Below are 17,221 nucleotides of genomic sequence, written 5' to 3' on the forward strand. Positions count from 1 at the left end.
CGCTGTGTCTACATTCACAGGTACCTCAGAAAGCGGCAGAGTTACATACGGTATCAATGAACCTGCATGGCAGGTGCATTTCCTGGAGCCAAGTCTTCTACAGAAGTTCAAACTATGTTTTTCCAGACACTCAGCGCTGCTCAGACTATCTGCAAATGCAATGAGGAAACACTGGGTATGTTTAATGGGGGAAAATGCAAAGAAACCAGATGTAGTTTCACTGAAGCTAGGTAAAACTTTTCCTTCAGGGAGTCTCTGCATCCTTTTGCTTGTGTTATGCAACAGAGCATTGCTAACTTGCTTGAGCTGCTGGAACAGATGTTTCCTTTTACATGCGCATCTCCAGTGATTTTTCAGTCTGATATGTAGCTGCATAAGCAGGACCTCCTGCAGTCTATGTCATGGAGCTGACTCAGATTGCAAACAAATACTTTTCCGTAATCGCTAACCCTGCAAAGTCAGGCTGCAATCCTAGGGGTGTTCTGTGAGTTGCTTGAGTCATGCCCAGAAACACAGATTCTGCAGGCTAGATCTGCCCGTCAGCAATCACGTACAGCTGCTCTTTTCTGTAATTCTGCTGTCTTTTACAACCTCACCGTCCCTGCAAGGCTGTTCAGGTGTCACAGCAGTCAGAATTTGTTTTTTACAGCTATGACGTTGTTAGCAGCATTGCATCCACTTGCGTTACTGTTTCATTGCTCTGCCACTAGTCTCTACCTCATCTAATCATCCAATGGGATTACTAAGTGACTTTGACAAAAATGCAGATTTGGAAGTGTAAACCTTGGTGAAGCAATCCAGTTAGAAAAGATGTGCCAAACCGCCTGCAGTATCAGATGCTATCAGAGCTTTTCCATGGGTTCACAGCCTTACATGCATATTTCTGTAAGCTGGATATTAATGGCAGCCTTCTGCATCTGTCAGATGCTAATTCGGAAACAAAAAAGAGATTGTAGTTCCTGCCTTGAAGGCTGTGGAAGCTGGCAGGGTTTCAGCTAGCAGTCTCCCTACCACGAAACCTCGTTGCAAGAAGGTAGGAGCCGGGTCGTGGTTCACTGTGGGCAGCCTTCTGCCTCAGCCTGCTTCTCTGAATCTGTTCACCTTCATCCCTGTATGACCACAAGGCAGTAAAGGGTCGATATTGCCTTTAATAAAGACAAGGAACACGTCTCCAGATAAAATCAATAATAAATGATAAGACATCCAGGATGCTTTTCATCTGTGGGTCTCAGCATTATCACTGTTCCGAGCATGGAGTAATAAAGCCTTTCGCAGACATATTTCACGTGGATCTTTGTTAAAGCAGCTTCTCTCCACACGGTGTCTGTTTAAGATGTACATGTGAAGTGCGAGAAGAAGGGGAGGTGGCTGTCAGCTGTAGCTCACCAATCCAGCGCTGGCTGCCTCTGCACTTTGCAGCCGGTGGTTTGAGCTGCAGGCGCGTTGCTTACCCGTAATTACCACAATTTCCTGCTGCACTCATTTGAAAAGACAGGGTTCCTGAGGAAGTTATGAAGACGGCAAGTAAGTTGCTGCCTTAATTTCTGTGCGTATGATGAAGAGTGCTGTCCTATTTATGCCGGTTGCAGCTTGCTTACAGTGCTTCTCAGAGCGCGGTATCTGCTGGAGGGATGAGGAGGCTCATGATGCTGTATAACGTGGGTAAATTTGGGGAGTCGGCAGTCCTAGCAGCGTGGTGTTCAGAGACAGCTGCACCAGGTTCAAGGCAACTCTTGAACTTACTGGTGCTGAAACTGTGAGGAAGGTGGCTTAGATGTTCACTTGCAAGATGCTGCCGCAGGTGGGATGGTGGATAAGAAAATGCAGCCATTAGTTACTCCAGCGTGTGATTGTAAATGTTCCTTAAAGGCAGAAACCGGAAAAACAATTCCACGTGCTCAAAGCAGCATGTTTTTTTTAAGTTACTGAATTATTTATGCCTTCAGACAGACTCTCCCAACTGTTGGGGAGTGTAAGCTAGGGACCTCTCTTACTGCTCAGAGAAAGGGCTTTCAATAGGAAGGATATCTGTACCTTTTTGCTAACAGTCATGGCTTCCTGCCTTTGTTTGGGGAAATATGGTGGAGGGAAGCAGCGAGTTTGCTGTCTGTCCGATACACAGATAACCTGTCCAGGCGCAGAGTTACTGCACAGCTTGCAGCACAGACAGGGCCGGTTTGACTCTGCCTGCAACGCCTGTCACGACAGCAATTGCCCCGTTACTTAGACTTCAAATGCGTGCGGAGAACTAAACATAGCTCTCAAATAAGGGGATTATCCGGAGAGAATATTAGGTGCTATACTTTCTTCTGGGCTCGCAGTGTGTGTGAGGAAATGTTGTGGGAAATTCTGGGTTGCTAGGCAGTTGTTTTGCTGGGAGCACGGGAACTTCGCCAAAGCAGAGCAAGTCATAAAGGCTGTTCCTTTCAGGCCACAGAACAGCAGAGAGCCGCAGTAGCTTCTTTGCCCCCAGTTTTCCTCAGTGTCTGAATATTTAGGAACCCATTGATGCCGCATATCACTGCTCCTTGGAGCTGATGAAATGCCTGCTGCGTGTTTCCCTCCACTCACCCCAAAAGTTTTCATTGTTTAACACATTTCTGATCTTTAGTTTTTAAATTCCAGTTTACTCAAGCAAACTTCCGTTATCACCTCTTGGAAGAGTGAGGTTTAAGAAATGAAGGAAAGCTGCTAACTTGAAAAGTAGAAAATGAAAAAAAAAGCCAAAATTTTTACAGTTTAGTGTGTGAAATGAGTAATAGAGAGATTAATTTATTTTGCTGTATGCTGATCAGTGACACTTTAGGTTTCTTTGTCTGCATCTTCACTTTAAAGATTGATTCTGCCTAAAGTTAAGCAAACCAGAAGACAATACTCCCCTATACAGGGACTACTGTATAGTACACTACACTTAGTATATATTTGCACTAACTTAAAACATCATTAACTGGATGTGAAGTGGCATGTGAAGGCCCAAAAAGATTCTTGTACTATATATGAAGAACTGCAAGATGACGGCAGCCTCAGTAACAGGGACCAATTTCCATTTCTGAGTTAGAGAGAAAAGTATAGCCCGTGGGCATTACTCTGCATTTCAGTGAACTGTGCAATGCAATCTTAGGTACTTCAGTTACAGGGTTAGAAATTCAACTCCAGACAGTGGGAAGCCAGAGAGCTGCTCTCCAGGAGAGTCACTGATACTGTACCAACACTCTGATTTAAAGAAGAGAAAGGGTATTTTTCGGCCCCGTTATTCAGTGTGTCCCCGTTGCCTGCCATGAGTCTGCAAAAGGTTTGGTGTCAGAGAAACTACTGCTAGAGCTGGCGCTAATGGACATCACCACAGGCACTGCCAGCACGGCCTGAAGACCAGACAAGTGCGGAGAACAGGATCTTGCTTTCTGAGTCACCTTCCTGGTGTCTGGCGACAAATCTTGATTTAAAGGATTATTGTAGCTTAGCGTTGGCGGTGCCAACCCCTATCTCTGTCAGTGCCCAGCTTGGTGGTGGTGTGAATGGTTGGCCATGAGTGCTCAGGAGGAGGAGGAGTCTCTTGCAAAGCGGAGCTCTCACTGCTGCTGTCTGCAACGCGCAAGCTCTCCGGTTGCTTGAGAGACCAGAAGCTGGGGGTCATCTTTCACAGTCAGTATATGCGCCTTCCTCCGTTTGTTTTGACGTATTTACGGTAATATTTCCCAAGGTGTGGATAGAACGTTATGGCATCTTTTCGGCTCGTATTTGTTGGTTTCAATATTAGCTGAATACAGAGCCTTATTTTGTTCATACGCTAACTCGGTGCCTTTCTTACTGCGCTTCATAAATAAGTCAATGTACAGAATTGTATTACAGAAGCTCTACTAAATAATAAATTATGCATTTAGTTAGCCATATGATTCTGTACTTGTCTGTCTGCACAGTTCTCATCTAATTAACAAAATGTTTTTTTAATGATAGGGTATATAAGTTAAGATTAGATTTTTTGTTGTACCTTTCATGAAACCCATGCCTCTTCTGAAATAGATGCTTCTGCAAAGTATTTATGCAAAGTAATATTATACAGAGCAAAAATCTTTAGTTCTTTATTGTATAATGTCTCCTTATGAAGTTTAGTTTTGCTTTTTTATTATTCTTTTTTTTTTGCTATGAGCTAGTGAAGTTTGGAGTTGACAAGCAGTGTTCCCCTAAATCCAGGTGACTCTGTCACATACAGATTCTCTTTTTAAAGACCTTCAGAAGGCATTAGGGGCGCTCAGGGGCTAGCTATTCTGTGTCTATCATGTACTTCACATGCATGAAATCCTCTCATGTTGTCTACATGCTTCCGGAAATCAAATGGTTGTGTTATGAGGGCAGGAAATCTGTGTGCCTGTGTATTGACTGGTGGCTGTCATAGCCAGACCGCTGGTAGCTTGCAGGAGAGTTTGTCAGGAGTAAGTACAGATGCAGAGCTAGAAACTGAGTAGTGTGTGATTGTAGCTCTTCACAAGCTTCTACTACAGCACCTATATGTGCATTACGATGTTCCAGTTAAGCAGAAAATCGTACTAAGATATTCCACCTAGAATCGACACTATCAAGATTGATTCTTCCCTGAAAAGTCACTCACTGTTTGTTTCAGTGGTGGTTTTCAGCAAATCTTCGGTTGCTTCATAGTTGCATGAGCACTGAAGGCAAATGAACCAAGAAAGAAGTACTACCAGGCGGGCTTGAGATCACAGCTGGCGAGTCTTTGATGGTCTCAGGAAAATATTCAAAATCTTAAAAATTCATCCAATATTCAAAACATAGACCTCTATATGCAGGATGATGAGGAGGATTGTATCTTACTAGAGGAAGTTAGGAGTACAGGCCAGAAGTCTCAGGAAAACAAGGCCTATAGCGTAGATGGCTCTGATCAAGAGGACCCAGAGGAGGAGGAGTTGATCTGCTCAGGAAGTCACACATGCTATATAATACATGGAAATTAGATGAATAAATAAATAAAGATTCTTAAATAAAGAAGGAGGAAAGTCAATTCTGCAGGTAGTGCCTAAGAAAGGTGAGCTGCTGAGCTGCACAAGTCACCGTAAAATGGCTGCTCAGTGAAATTAAATCCTTCTCAAAAGATTCACAGTACAGAGAAGTCTATCTGAGGAGCAGGCTGCTGCTCAGGACTTGGAAGCTGAGAGCTGTTTGGTCTGCGTTAGTAAAGCACTTCCCTCCGGGGCTCACAGGGCACTGTTCTGGGACCCCTGGAGGTAGGCAAGGCTGGCTCCTAAAAACATCTCGGGCGTGGTGAGATTAGTGGTCTTGGTAGCAGGATGGGCTTGGCAACTGGTACGAGGTAAAACTGTCACTAGAGATCTGTTATCTCCCAGCACTTTCCTGGCCTTCCTGGAGAAACTCATAAACGGAGTTACAGTGTCAGAAAGGGTCACTTGTGCAAAAACAGAGAGCGTAGGTTTGAACAGAGAACGTAACCTAGTGCATTACTTGAACTGCTTGTCTGTGTGCACAAGGCATGGCAAAAACAGTGGCCTTCTGCAAAGGGGAGGAAGAGAATTACTTGGATATTAACACGGCAGTGGCAGGGCGGATGGGCATCAACTTCTGTGTTAAGGGAGCTTCATCACATAAGATAGCAACTGTTTAAGGAAACCACAATGAATTGTGAAGCAGAGGAGGTCTTGTCTCAGGCAAGTTCTCTACAAAGGGAGGTGTTACTAACTTTCAACCTGTGGTTTACAAGTCCCTGGGAATATATGGACCACGTAGTCCATGAAGGACCATGTAGGACAGCAAGTTTTGCCGTCAGTGGACTACTGAACATTTGTGAACAGGGTTGAGAGGGCAGAGGAGAGGATTAAAGAAAGGACAGAAAACATGTCATATGTTGCAATTTAGGCCCACCTTTGATAGGTGATAAATGACAGGACCATGCCTGTTAAATCTTTCAGTTCTCCACGGCTCTGTAAATAAAGTTGCTATACTAAAACAGACCTGTCATTTAGCTTGAATCTAAAATGTTGCTACTAAAGCTTTTAAAGAGAAGATATTTTCCAATGTGCATCACCAGTACCTAAATTGAGGCTGGACTACGCAGTGCCTTCATCATCCTCTCAGTTACCTCAGGCACTGGTCATGCAGGAGGCAGAGGAATTTATCTGAAGATCATTACATAGACTACTGCTGACTGATGGAAATATGATAGCATTATTTTTAAAGTATTTCTGGGCTGTGTGGCAGGAAGGCATTTGTTAAAAGATTCCTCCGCATTGTTTCATTAATTTGTATTGCTTAGAGTCTCCACCGTTTAATTTTTCCAAATGTTCTCTTTAGATTTATGGGCAACAGAGTGATGTCACCCCACAAGTACTCTTTGGAAGAGTTTATGCAGTGATGTCTTGTGAGGAAGAGGGATGCAGGGTGCTGTAGTCTCAGTAGACCTCACATAAGCCGAAGTCTTTTCTGAGAGGTTCTTAAAAGCTTGTCAATACAGCGTCCATAAAGGATATCGATAGGAGGAGGGTATACTGAAACAAAATGCACCGGGGACAAAAGTTTGTAAGGCAAAGATGCCAGTAGAAGCTGTAGGTACTAAGTAGACATAACTACCTTCCTTTTAGGCTCTTCTCTTTTTTAAAGCTCTCTGCTAGCACAGGTTGAGTTTTGCCCACTTCGTCCATTACCACATACGTTCTGAGCTGCTTCCTGGTTAGGAGCCCGGAACCATACTTTTCAAATGCTGATTACGCATTTCTCCTCTCATTTCCTCCTCTGCACATGTCTGCACCACACAAATACCATGAAGTTGTATTCCGATGAGTCCTCTGAGATAAAAGTAATAGGACTTACCCAAGGGAAGGGATGAAATAGATGGCTCAGAGGACCGGAGTCTAAAGTTTTAAACAACAAGAAGAATTAAGAAACTGATGTTACAGGGAAGTGAAAACATTTTAGAAAATGAAAAACTGAACCTTGATTTCTCACTGCAGCTTTCAAAGAAATAATCGTTTCCTTCCCTGTCCTCCCAGCACATATGCACATCTTTCCCTCAAAATAGAAAATTGCGATGACTACAGTACAGAGAGGGAGCCAAAGGACTTGCTAATATATATTCTACACATACCAGTGGTATCTATGTCATACAGAAAAAATGCATGGGATTTTTTTTTCTTTTCTGTTTTTAATAGCAATACCCAACAGAGGTCAGGGCATTTCCTAAGGATTTATTGACTGTTTCGAGTTAATATCCTTCACCTTACTTATGGACCAGCATTTACTCCCATCCAGCCATTAATCTGCAGGAAACACCCTGCACTCTAGACACCATTTCCTACATAACAGCAAAGCAAATCAGTAGAAACGGTGTTTGAAGAGTGGGTAGAAGCACTGCACTCCACATAAAATGCATGTCACGTACAAGAATAAGAACTTGGATCAAAACCCTCCTCTGCACAGGACCAGACCGATTCTTGTGGGATGCAATGCTGTTCTTCCTTGGACGTTCAGGGAGAAAGGTTTAGCTGTTCTGCCCCTCTTCTACACGCTAGCCTCATTGCCCACAGCCAAGCTCGAGCAGGTAACATTACCTAATACAGCAGTACCTCAGGGCGTTATAGCATAAGCATGGGGTCTTTTGTGTCACTGTTGACTTCTTCTGCATTTTTTCCCCTTTCTGATATCCGGTGTTACAGTGTGTTAGCGAAATGTGTCATCTTGGATGACTGACATTTCTTCGTATTTGCCCTCTGCTCCGCCTACGAATGAAGTTATACTTCCTTAATCTCCGAGAAACTACAGGCAGAGCCTAAGTGCAGCGTAAGAAGGACTGTCTCGGGGAGAGCACAGATGGAGTCTGACAGAGCAGAACCATGGAAACTACATAAATAAAAGCAGAATTGTTTATAAATGTTTTCCTTTTTTGGGTGTGGGTGTGAGCAGTTGCATTATCTGAATGCACTTTTCTCTCACGACATGTTTTTATCCTCGGCGCTGCAGTAGGTTTCCAGGGGAATAGGCAGCAGTAAGTAGGATCACCAGGTGCACACAGGAGGGGAGCGCAGCGCTGCTGGGGTGCCCGCAACCCCCTCGGGTAAACCTGCAGTGGGAACCAGGCCGCGGGCAGAGCTCTGCCTCGCTGGGTACGCTCTCGGACAGCCCCTCTGCTAATGTGACTTGCACCCAGCGACCAAAATAGTCCTCTCACCGCTGCCAGCTCACTTTGTAGTTAGCCCATCCTGTCACTCAAGTGGTTGCAATTGGAGCTTTCAGCACATAATTCAAAGCTTGTGTGATGAGGAGGGTGTTACAGTTTCACATAATAGATTTTTTTTTTTTACTTGAATTTACAAAACAAAGCATTACAAGCAGTTAGGCACAATAAACTCTCTTAAAAGAGCTTTGCTCACAGGCTGAGAAGTGGCTTTATTCCCGCGGTGGCTTAAATGCTTTACAAGCACATCTTTGGATTTTATATGAACTGCCTTGCACCTTTCAAAATTACGCACGTTCAGTAATTCAGCTTCCCAAAGCTGAGACCTGGAGAGGGCAGGAGGCGAGCTGGGTGCCTGGGGCTGAGCGGGGCATGCAGGGCCAGGCAGCACAGCATGGCATGGCACAGCACGGCACAGCACGGTATGGCACAGCACAGCATGGCATGGCACAGCACGGCACAGCACGGCACAGCACGGCATGGCACAGCACGGCACAGCATGGCACAGCACGGCACGGCAGAGCAGAGCACCAGCACGGAGGTCACATAGCAACAGGAAGCTTCAGCAAAGGGAGTTCTCCTCAGAGCAACCACCAGCACAAGACCGGTGGCGAGAAGGTGAGCCAGAAGGAGAAGGAATGACCCTGAAGAGGATGTAAAAGTAGGAGGAGGAGGAAGGTGAGAGGCGACTGCGATTATCTGGAGAAGGAGATGACGTGGGGAAACAACAGTGAGGTTCATGAGAGAAAGTGAGCAGAAAAACTGTGAGCAAAAGATTAGTCTACAGAAAACATGAGGTATGTGCCCAGTGACAGGACTGCTGGTATGTGTGTGAATATTTCTAGCAGTTATTTCTGGCAGTTTTTAATAGATATTTCTAAAGGCATAGTAGTATGATTGTACTATATTACATTATTATTTAGAAGGCTTTTCTTCATCTGTACAGTGTTAAAATAAGAGTAGCAGTCTGTGTTTGGATAATTTGTTTTGGAAATCTGTTTTACGCATGTGAAAGAAACACTTCTCTGGTGAGCGTTATTGCTAGAGATAAGGATGGGTAATGCTATATTGGTATCCTGCGACTGCAATGTGGAGAGCCCCAGCCAAGAGGTTTTACAGGCACAGAGTAGCAGAAGGGTTCTGCTTTGAAAAACATGCCGGGCAAATAAACATGGCACAGTCTGGGAGACAACTGTAGTGCTTACCACTGTCCTTCTGCTTTTTTTTCTCCTCCTATTCTCTGCTTTTAAATTTGGGAAGCAACACTGATGTCTCGAGGGCCACACATATCATGTTGGGCCCCGTGGGCTCGGGCTCGCAGTGGTGTGGGCAGGGAACACCTTGCCTGGAGGCCAGGCAATGCAGAACAGCGCGTGGAGGAGTGGAGGAGCTCTGTCTCTTGGCCCGGGGCACCCGTCTCATCCGCCTTCCACAGAGCCAGGAACTGCTGAGACGCCGTGACTCGGAGAGGCAGGAAAACTGCATATCCTGAACTAAAATCTGGGGAAAAATAGTGTTCTGAAAACTCGGAGCAACATCCTTGCAGTGTTTTCCAGGACTGTCTTGCAATATCTGTGTCTCCAGCCAGAGCAAACGTCCACTCGGACTTTCCTCAGTTTTAACAGATGATTTCCTGGAATTTTCCATTAGATACGTCAGGAGGAAGAAGCATTTGACAAGACTTACCTCAGAGATAATTAACTTTTCTAAACTGGAAATTCCTTTATTTGTCTAATTGCAGTGATCATGGGGCAATTCTGGGGGAAATCAGGAAGCAGGCAGAAAACAGGCTGCTGTGCTGGGGCTGGGGCCAGGGCCAGGGCAGTCACTGGGCTGCAGTAGGCTCGGATGAAGCAGGAAAGTGTGTGACCAAACTGGGAAGCAGGGCTTGACACCAGAACCACGGGGCAGGACACGCAGTCTTTGTGCAGAGGGGAGCGGGGTGGAGAGTCCAAGCCTTAGTTTCTAACATAAATAAGTAATTGAAATGGAGTAAATTAGTCCTGTCATTGTAAGCATGCTGTCAGTTGAGGTAAAGAATTCCCTAATTTGTGAGTTGTTAAATGGAAATGCTCAAAGTCCTAGTTCTTTACATCTCAACTCATCTGTGGGAGAATGGTTGCATTTCTTTTATTTCAAACCTGTCACATAGGAGGTACAGTTCTTCCATGGTGTTCAGGGAATATTTTCTGTTTTGCCATTTATGCTTCCTAAGCCCTGCTTGCTTATTGTATGTCAGGGAGCTTTTGGCTCACACCACTGGGAGCTGAGGAAGTAAATGGGAAGCCAAATGATGAGATGAGAGGCATCTTTCTTCAGTCTATTCTTTGTTCAGCCCAGACTCATGTGTTTGCAGGACTTGGAGAGCTGTTTGCAAATCCAGGCAATGAGAAGTCAGGAATGCTGCTGTGAAGGCAGCCAGTCCCTTTCCCCAAGCTATGAGAGGCAAAGCTTGGAGGCATTGTTCAGATGGAGAAGTTTTAATGGAATAAACAAAGCAGTGCCCAAAACACAGTTCCTGGTGTTGGCAATGGAAGAGACATAAAGGTCAACTTGTTGTCATTAGTCAAGGCTATAGAGGCAAAGATAATGAATTCTATGTTTAATTAGGAAATAATATGTTTGAAAAGGGGTGTTCTATGGGTTAACAGTTTCCTGGGGTGTACAAAGGCCAAAAACCAAATTAGGTAGTTGGTAAGAGTGAATGCAGAGGTGAAGGGGTAAAAACACACGTGATGTACACAGCCTTGTAGCAGCATGATTTTAATTTGTCATAGAAAAAACTAAAAGGGTCTGAATATTATTATCAGAGCCTGTTAAGTGTCACTTGACCACCCTATCGTTAATCAAACACCACATTTTGACTTCTTTATAAACAGGCTATTTATTTCTCTATAGCCTAACAATCAGAAAAGTCTCCTTTTTTATTCAAGAGTCAGCTGGTCTTAAAAGAACATTGCTTGCAATGGTAGCTCTCTAGCAGCCAGCCAGCCAGGAAAGCACTCTGGTTGGTATCATGCAAGGCATCATTTGCAAGCTTATGTCAGAGAAATGGGCCTTTTCACAGGGTAATGGTCCTGCTGACGCATAAATAATTCGACATTTATGGAAAAATATACATCAAGACAAAGGAAGCATGCTCATGTTTTCAGCAAATAACCAAATAGTTTCTATAGTAATGTACAATTGGTTGCTTTTGGGGGAAGGTCTCGTTTATGCCAAGTCTCCTTCCTTCTGAATGACCTCATTGCAAAGGAAGGTGAGGCCTTTTACACCGTAGCTGCTGGTGAAGCTGTGAGGGGGTTGCTTTCTGTGCCATTACAAACCATCTGCCTTCTGAATGATGCTCTGGCAAAAAAAAACCATCAAGTTACCTAGAGAAATAAAGATGCTGTAGTACTCAGGGGATGTTACCTTACCTAATCTATAGCTGTCCTTATCACACTCCTTATCTGTAGCTGGAACAACTGGAGAGAAAAGGTTTCCTGCTACCGCTGTCCCTAACAGGGTATCTGCCACCGTGTCTCCCCCTGACGTGTACGTTGGTGTATCTGCCCTGTTGGCTTCCCATCATACTTTATATCAGTGTTGGAAATGCATCTGTATTTGACCTAGTCCTTTTCAACAGCCTGCTCAGCTTGCTGTGGGCTTTATCATTTAACTTCACGGAAGGGACTGAGGCATGTTTTATATGGTTTTCAAATAAAAAGCATTTATAGCTACTATTTTTAGTTCTCTGTCGTTCCTTTCTTTTATTTGCCTATAATTTTACATATGATATGTGGTAATGCAGTGCATCCCAACTGCATTTTTATTCCAGCTGGTAATATGAAATACATTGCACAGAAGCAGTTTTGACGAGCTGTGGGTTAAGAGGAGGCCTGAACTTTGCAAGATAAGGTTTACAAGGTGGCTTGTTCTTCAGCTGCAGGACTGCTAGTCACAGCTCTCCAGGGTGAAAATAAGAATACCGAGGGTGGGTGGGATGTCTGGGGAAGGGCCTCAGTTGCCCTGCATGGAAGAGGCACGCTGAGGCGGTATCTAAGCAGCGGGACCCGAGGTGAGGTTAAATCTGGGCACCTTTCCTGCTTTATGCCCCATGCGCCTTTGGTTCTCACGACAGCAGATGTGAGGGTGTTCAGGCCATATTCCTTACAGGGGAAATGTGACTGAAACGTGCATTACAGAGTCTGCCGGCCCACTGCCAGATGAGAAATGGATGTATTCCTACCCGCTCGTTCCCTTCCTCAATCCAAAGCTGCATGACAGCTCACTGAGAGCAGACTCAGCCTTAGCAGAAGTGGAAGAAGAAAATACTTAGACATGACCTTTTAAAGTCTGTTCTTATCTTCTTATGAACTGATCTTGAACTTCACAGGGCTTTTTTGGAGGATGAATCTTGGCATTCTCTCAAATGTGTGTCAGCCTCACTGTTGTGGTGAGGACATGGATTCTTGTTCCGTGACTCTGTAAACACAGTACAGGAAATGGCAAGGTTTTATTACAATCCTACAAAGTCCTGCAAAATTTTATGGGCGTGAAACCAGAGTAGCACTGTATTAGAAAGGAGTGGTTTGGTAGATGCTACAGTAAACAGGGCCATCCTGCTCTATTCTTACTTATATCCAGACAAAGTGCGTGCGAAACATGAATAAGAAAATATGAATGCAAATATGTGAAATTCACATTTTCAAATTTTAAGTTTGAAATATAAAGATTTGAAAATAAATTCGAAAATAAAGATTAAATCAGGAAACAACGGTGTAGGTACAGCAAATTGTGAATGAGTGCCATAGAACATAATTGGGTTATATTTTTTTTAAGATAGAAAGGTACATCTGTCTTGCAAAAATATCTGGGTGCTTACACTTATTAAGTACAACTAATGCTCTTCTATTTGTGTTTTAGAGGAACTATCTTTTAATGGAAGACCTCTTGTTAGTGTTACTCTAGTAAGAATAATAAATAGACTAATGGAAACTTAACAAAGGCAGTAATTCCTTTTCCATGCAGACAGAGGGATTTAATAAGTTCAAAACATGTTCCATGTAGATTAGAAAATTGCAACCGGTAAGTGACCAGAAAGAGAGCAGAAAATCAGAATTTACAGTATGTTTTTACGTGCATGAATCCATGGTCTTTTTTGTCTCCACTCGGTATACCCTTGTTACAAATCCTGTATGTATTATGGTTCTCTTTGTTTTGAGTGCAGAACGCCAGTTCAATTATGCTGATATTGCAACCCCTAACATCACAAGTGCTCCCAGTTGTGAATGATTTGTAGCATCAAAAATAAGCCATCAGGTTTCAGGAGCCATCTTTTGTGTTAGGAATGTTGTGCTGGATGGTAACATCACCGAGTGAAGTTGTGAGAGGGGTATATTTTCCCAGACAGAGACTACAGAGAGTGCTTTCCAGAGAGATAACGTTTGGGGTAGTGCAAAGCGATAAGATTTCTGAGGTGTTTGGTTGCATTGTCTCTGGTACGTGTCTAGAGCGTGGTCTAGGTTTAGATATTTTTGTTTTATTTCCATTCCTACTGGTTTTCTAAGCACATCAGATACTGCTCTGGACTAAGCTGTTATTTGACACTCCCACGGACAGCATACTTATTTTGCCTGAGATCGTGGCAAGAATGTAGAATGGTTTCCTGAGAAGTGGTAGAGGCTGTATTCTTTGGGACATTTTGCAGGATGCTAGTGAAAATAGTGTTAAATAAAGAAAAAATCTGGTATTTTGCAGGGAGGTGAACCATGACGTACAATAAGTTTCTTCTAGATGTACCTTTTATGATTCTTCGAGATAGAGAATGGCATCAGTAACCAAAATAATATCGTGTAGCTTATAAAAAAGAAAATCTGCCTTTTGGTCCCAGCAATATTAAAGAAGATTGAAGAAGAAAAAACTGTAGTTGTTGCCATCCTGGGTTTTTAACTGGAGCCACATAATATTGCTAGCAACATACTTATGTAACACTGTCTGAAATGCCTTTGTACTCAGAAAAGGTCATAAGTAAATGACTTTGAAGCTTAATCAGGGGAAGTACAGGACAATTTCTGTATTTCATTATAAATCCAGTTTAAACCCACTGAGGTCAGCAGAGTTACTTGGGATTTACAGTAAACTAAGTGTGTGCAGAACGTGGCTCAATGATTTTAATTGTTCTCCACTTCCAGTATGCAGATATTGTATGTTTGTCTGCAATTTGCACTAAATAAATAAATAAATAAATAAATAAATAAATAAAGAGAAGACTTGGTATGCAAAAGCATAAAATAGTAGCTATAGGACAAAAAATGAAAAATCTAACATTGCTTAATATACAAGATGTTTTTTAATGTTTCCTTTCTTAAAGCAGTCTTTACAAGTAGTGAATTCTTTATGTAGGGATTACAGTGACTGTTTTTTTATGTAGGACATTTTAGAATAGGATTTACAAGGATTTACAACCTTGCTGTCTTTCGTGGTATTTATCTTCTTGATCTGTTGTATCTTCTTGTGATCTGTTGGCAAGGCCTCTGAAGAATCAGGATTTCTCCAGAGAAGTCTAATTTGTTAAGTTTCTATTGGACTAGTTTAGATCCCAGAGTTTGTTGGGTCTTTCTTTTGTCACTTAGACAATGGAGAGCAATTTCACAATCTCAGGTCACACAGAGGAACTGGTAGGGCCCTTTGCTTCAGAATGAAAATGTGCCTTCATGATGCTGAGGAAGCAACGGCAGCAGGAGGAAGAGATATTTGGCAATGAATGAGGAAGAGATATTCAGCATGGGTGGTCCCATCTTCTGAAGCAGTTGAAAGTGGTCAAGTGAAATATTTGAACCTATAAAGCAAATCCTGCATTGCTGCATTACTGTTTAGAGGAGTTATGGGAAAGGTGAGATACTTCATCTGAGAAGAAAAATTTTTAAAAATGAAGTAATAGAAATCACGTTTGGATTTGCAAGGCTCATATGCAGGTCTGGTTCAAAACTTTCCAGAAGTGCCTGGATTTTGAACCTCGAGCCTTAAGTCAATTCACTACTAAGAAGAATGATGTAGAATGAAGAGGGAGAAGAAAAACAGAAAGCTACTGATGGAAGGTAGACATAGCCCAGCTAAACCAATGCATCTCTCCTGAGATTCCTGTATGGCTTTTTCGAGACAGAACTTATAAGAGACTTACTGGTACTGAGTAGACTGCAGACATTGTCTGCTGCTGGAGCCAGTGCACATTCTGCAGCTGGGACTCATCTCATTGATTTGTGCACCAAAAGTGCTCTGAATCTGGCCCCGCAAGGAAAAGGTAAAATGACAGGAAGGCTTTGTTCCGCGCTCTTATTTTGGGGAATGCACTAATCAGTGCAAAATTAAAAGGGGTGGGTTTTCCTGTTTCTGTTGTAGTGATAATTTTTACAGTGTGCAAATATGGGAGGTGCACACACCTCTGGTTATTTTTCCTGTAGAAGCACCATGGACCTGATAAGGAAAATGATACAGCTAATTTACTTAGGAGTGTTATTTAAAGGTAAAGAGTTGAACAACACAAGTGACTGTTAAATTCATTGCCAAACACAACAGCTTTTATGGGTGCTCTAGAAAAATAATTGTAAACATGTTTGTACCACATCTCTTTTCTTTGTATGTTTTACTATCTTGCTACAGAGAAAAGATTTACTTCTGAGTATTTCCCATTTGTTCTCTAAGCTTGACATAAGTCAATGCACAGATCAATCTTTCTGCTTTTTCTTCCCAGTGCTTAAAGCAACCAACAATAAAAAATGCCCTTCATCCTGGGAAAATTTACTGTGATAATCAATTTTTGGGCCAGACTGTGTCTGGTTTGGAGGACAACGTGCAGCTGCATTTTCTCAGGAGGAAAGGACAGTGTGCCTGGGCACTTCCTGGCCCCTGGGGGCTGTATCTCCCTTCAGAAAGCCTGCTGCTCTCTCCGGGGGTAAATCTTGTGCCTCTTTTGGCTAGACACCTTACTCCTTCAGAGCGGCCCTCTGCCAGTTGGCAGGATCAGTGCTTGCATGATTTCTGGCAGGACTTTCAGGCAGAAAACTGCTCGATGCACCGGAATCGAGGCCTACCACAGCAGTACGTCCATTTTGCTCAGGGTTTGGCAGAGCAGCAGGCAGAGAGGCAGCCTGGCTCAGAGGTGACTCCAGACACGGCCTGGCTCACCGCCTGCCGCCTGGGGAGCTGCCAGCCCGCCCCAGCTCCTTGGGGTCCATGGGGGCCTGGGGGAGGCCTCGGGGCCAGGGACGTTGCCAGGAAAGGCCCTGGGGAGCCAGGCTTCCTGGGACACAAGGTGCAACTCAGTTGTTTGGAGACCCAGGGAGCTGCCTATCTCAGCCAAGAACTAGCCCACATCTAAGCTGTGCTTGATTTATTCCTCCCATGAAAAAAAATCATTGTTTTCCCACTGACTCTGGGCACTAATAAGGGCACTAATAGCTCCAGTCTAAGAATGGGAGTGTGATATTCATACCTCTCTTCTCTAAATTTAGTCTAGTCCTGTGCATGCAACGCTTTCTATCAGGTGCTTGATAACCAGTCATGAATTACCCAGTGGTTTGTTGATTTGGGATGTATGATCCCTCTGGTAAAGCAAGCCAAAATAATTTGTTTTACAAGTTTTTGAACAGCTAGAGGTGGAGTGTCATTAGAGGTGTATTCAGCATTGTGAAATCTGTATTCAAACTGAAATGGGCAGATACATTTTTAAAAATCATTTCATTTTCCTAGGCTTAACACTGTTCTGGCAATGCTGTTTGTGGAAATCAGTTAACGTTTCATGTCAATGCCTGAAAGAAAGAGATCTGTTGATTTCGGTTCTTTGCTTAATTGCAAGAACGTCAGTCTAAATAGTACATTAATTTTACTGAAACCAAAAATCATAAAACCATCAGACGCTTGGGTCCTGTCTGCATGTTCTGGTGGCATGGTTGGGTATAGTGTGAAGCAAATGAACTGGCCAGCTGGTTTACATCAAATGGCTTCATGATTCCATACAGGATTGTAAACTGGGCCTAACTGACC

The 17,221-nt window shown here is 43.3% G+C and overlaps 1 protein-coding gene across 1 annotated transcript in view; it reads left to right on the forward strand.

Moving 5' to 3' along the window:
* Positions 1-1,411: 1,411 nt before the first annotated feature.
* Positions 1,412-17,221, forward strand: part of CEP85L (centrosomal protein 85 like) — a 147,520-nt gene continuing 131,710 nt past the window's right edge. Inside the window, exon 1 of the mRNA XM_048065552.2 lies at positions 1,412-1,524. Within this exon, the coding sequence (XP_047921509.1) occupies positions 1,512-1,524 (13 nt within the window). The 5' untranslated portion in view covers positions 1,412-1,511. The remainder of the gene's footprint in view (positions 1,525-17,221) is intronic.

Source organism: Anser cygnoides, chromosome 3 (genome assembly GCF_040182565.1).
Source record: "Anser cygnoides isolate HZ-2024a breed goose chromosome 3, Taihu_goose_T2T_genome, whole genome shotgun sequence".
Classification (NCBI taxonomy): domain Eukaryota; kingdom Metazoa; phylum Chordata; class Aves; order Anseriformes; family Anatidae; genus Anser; species Anser cygnoides.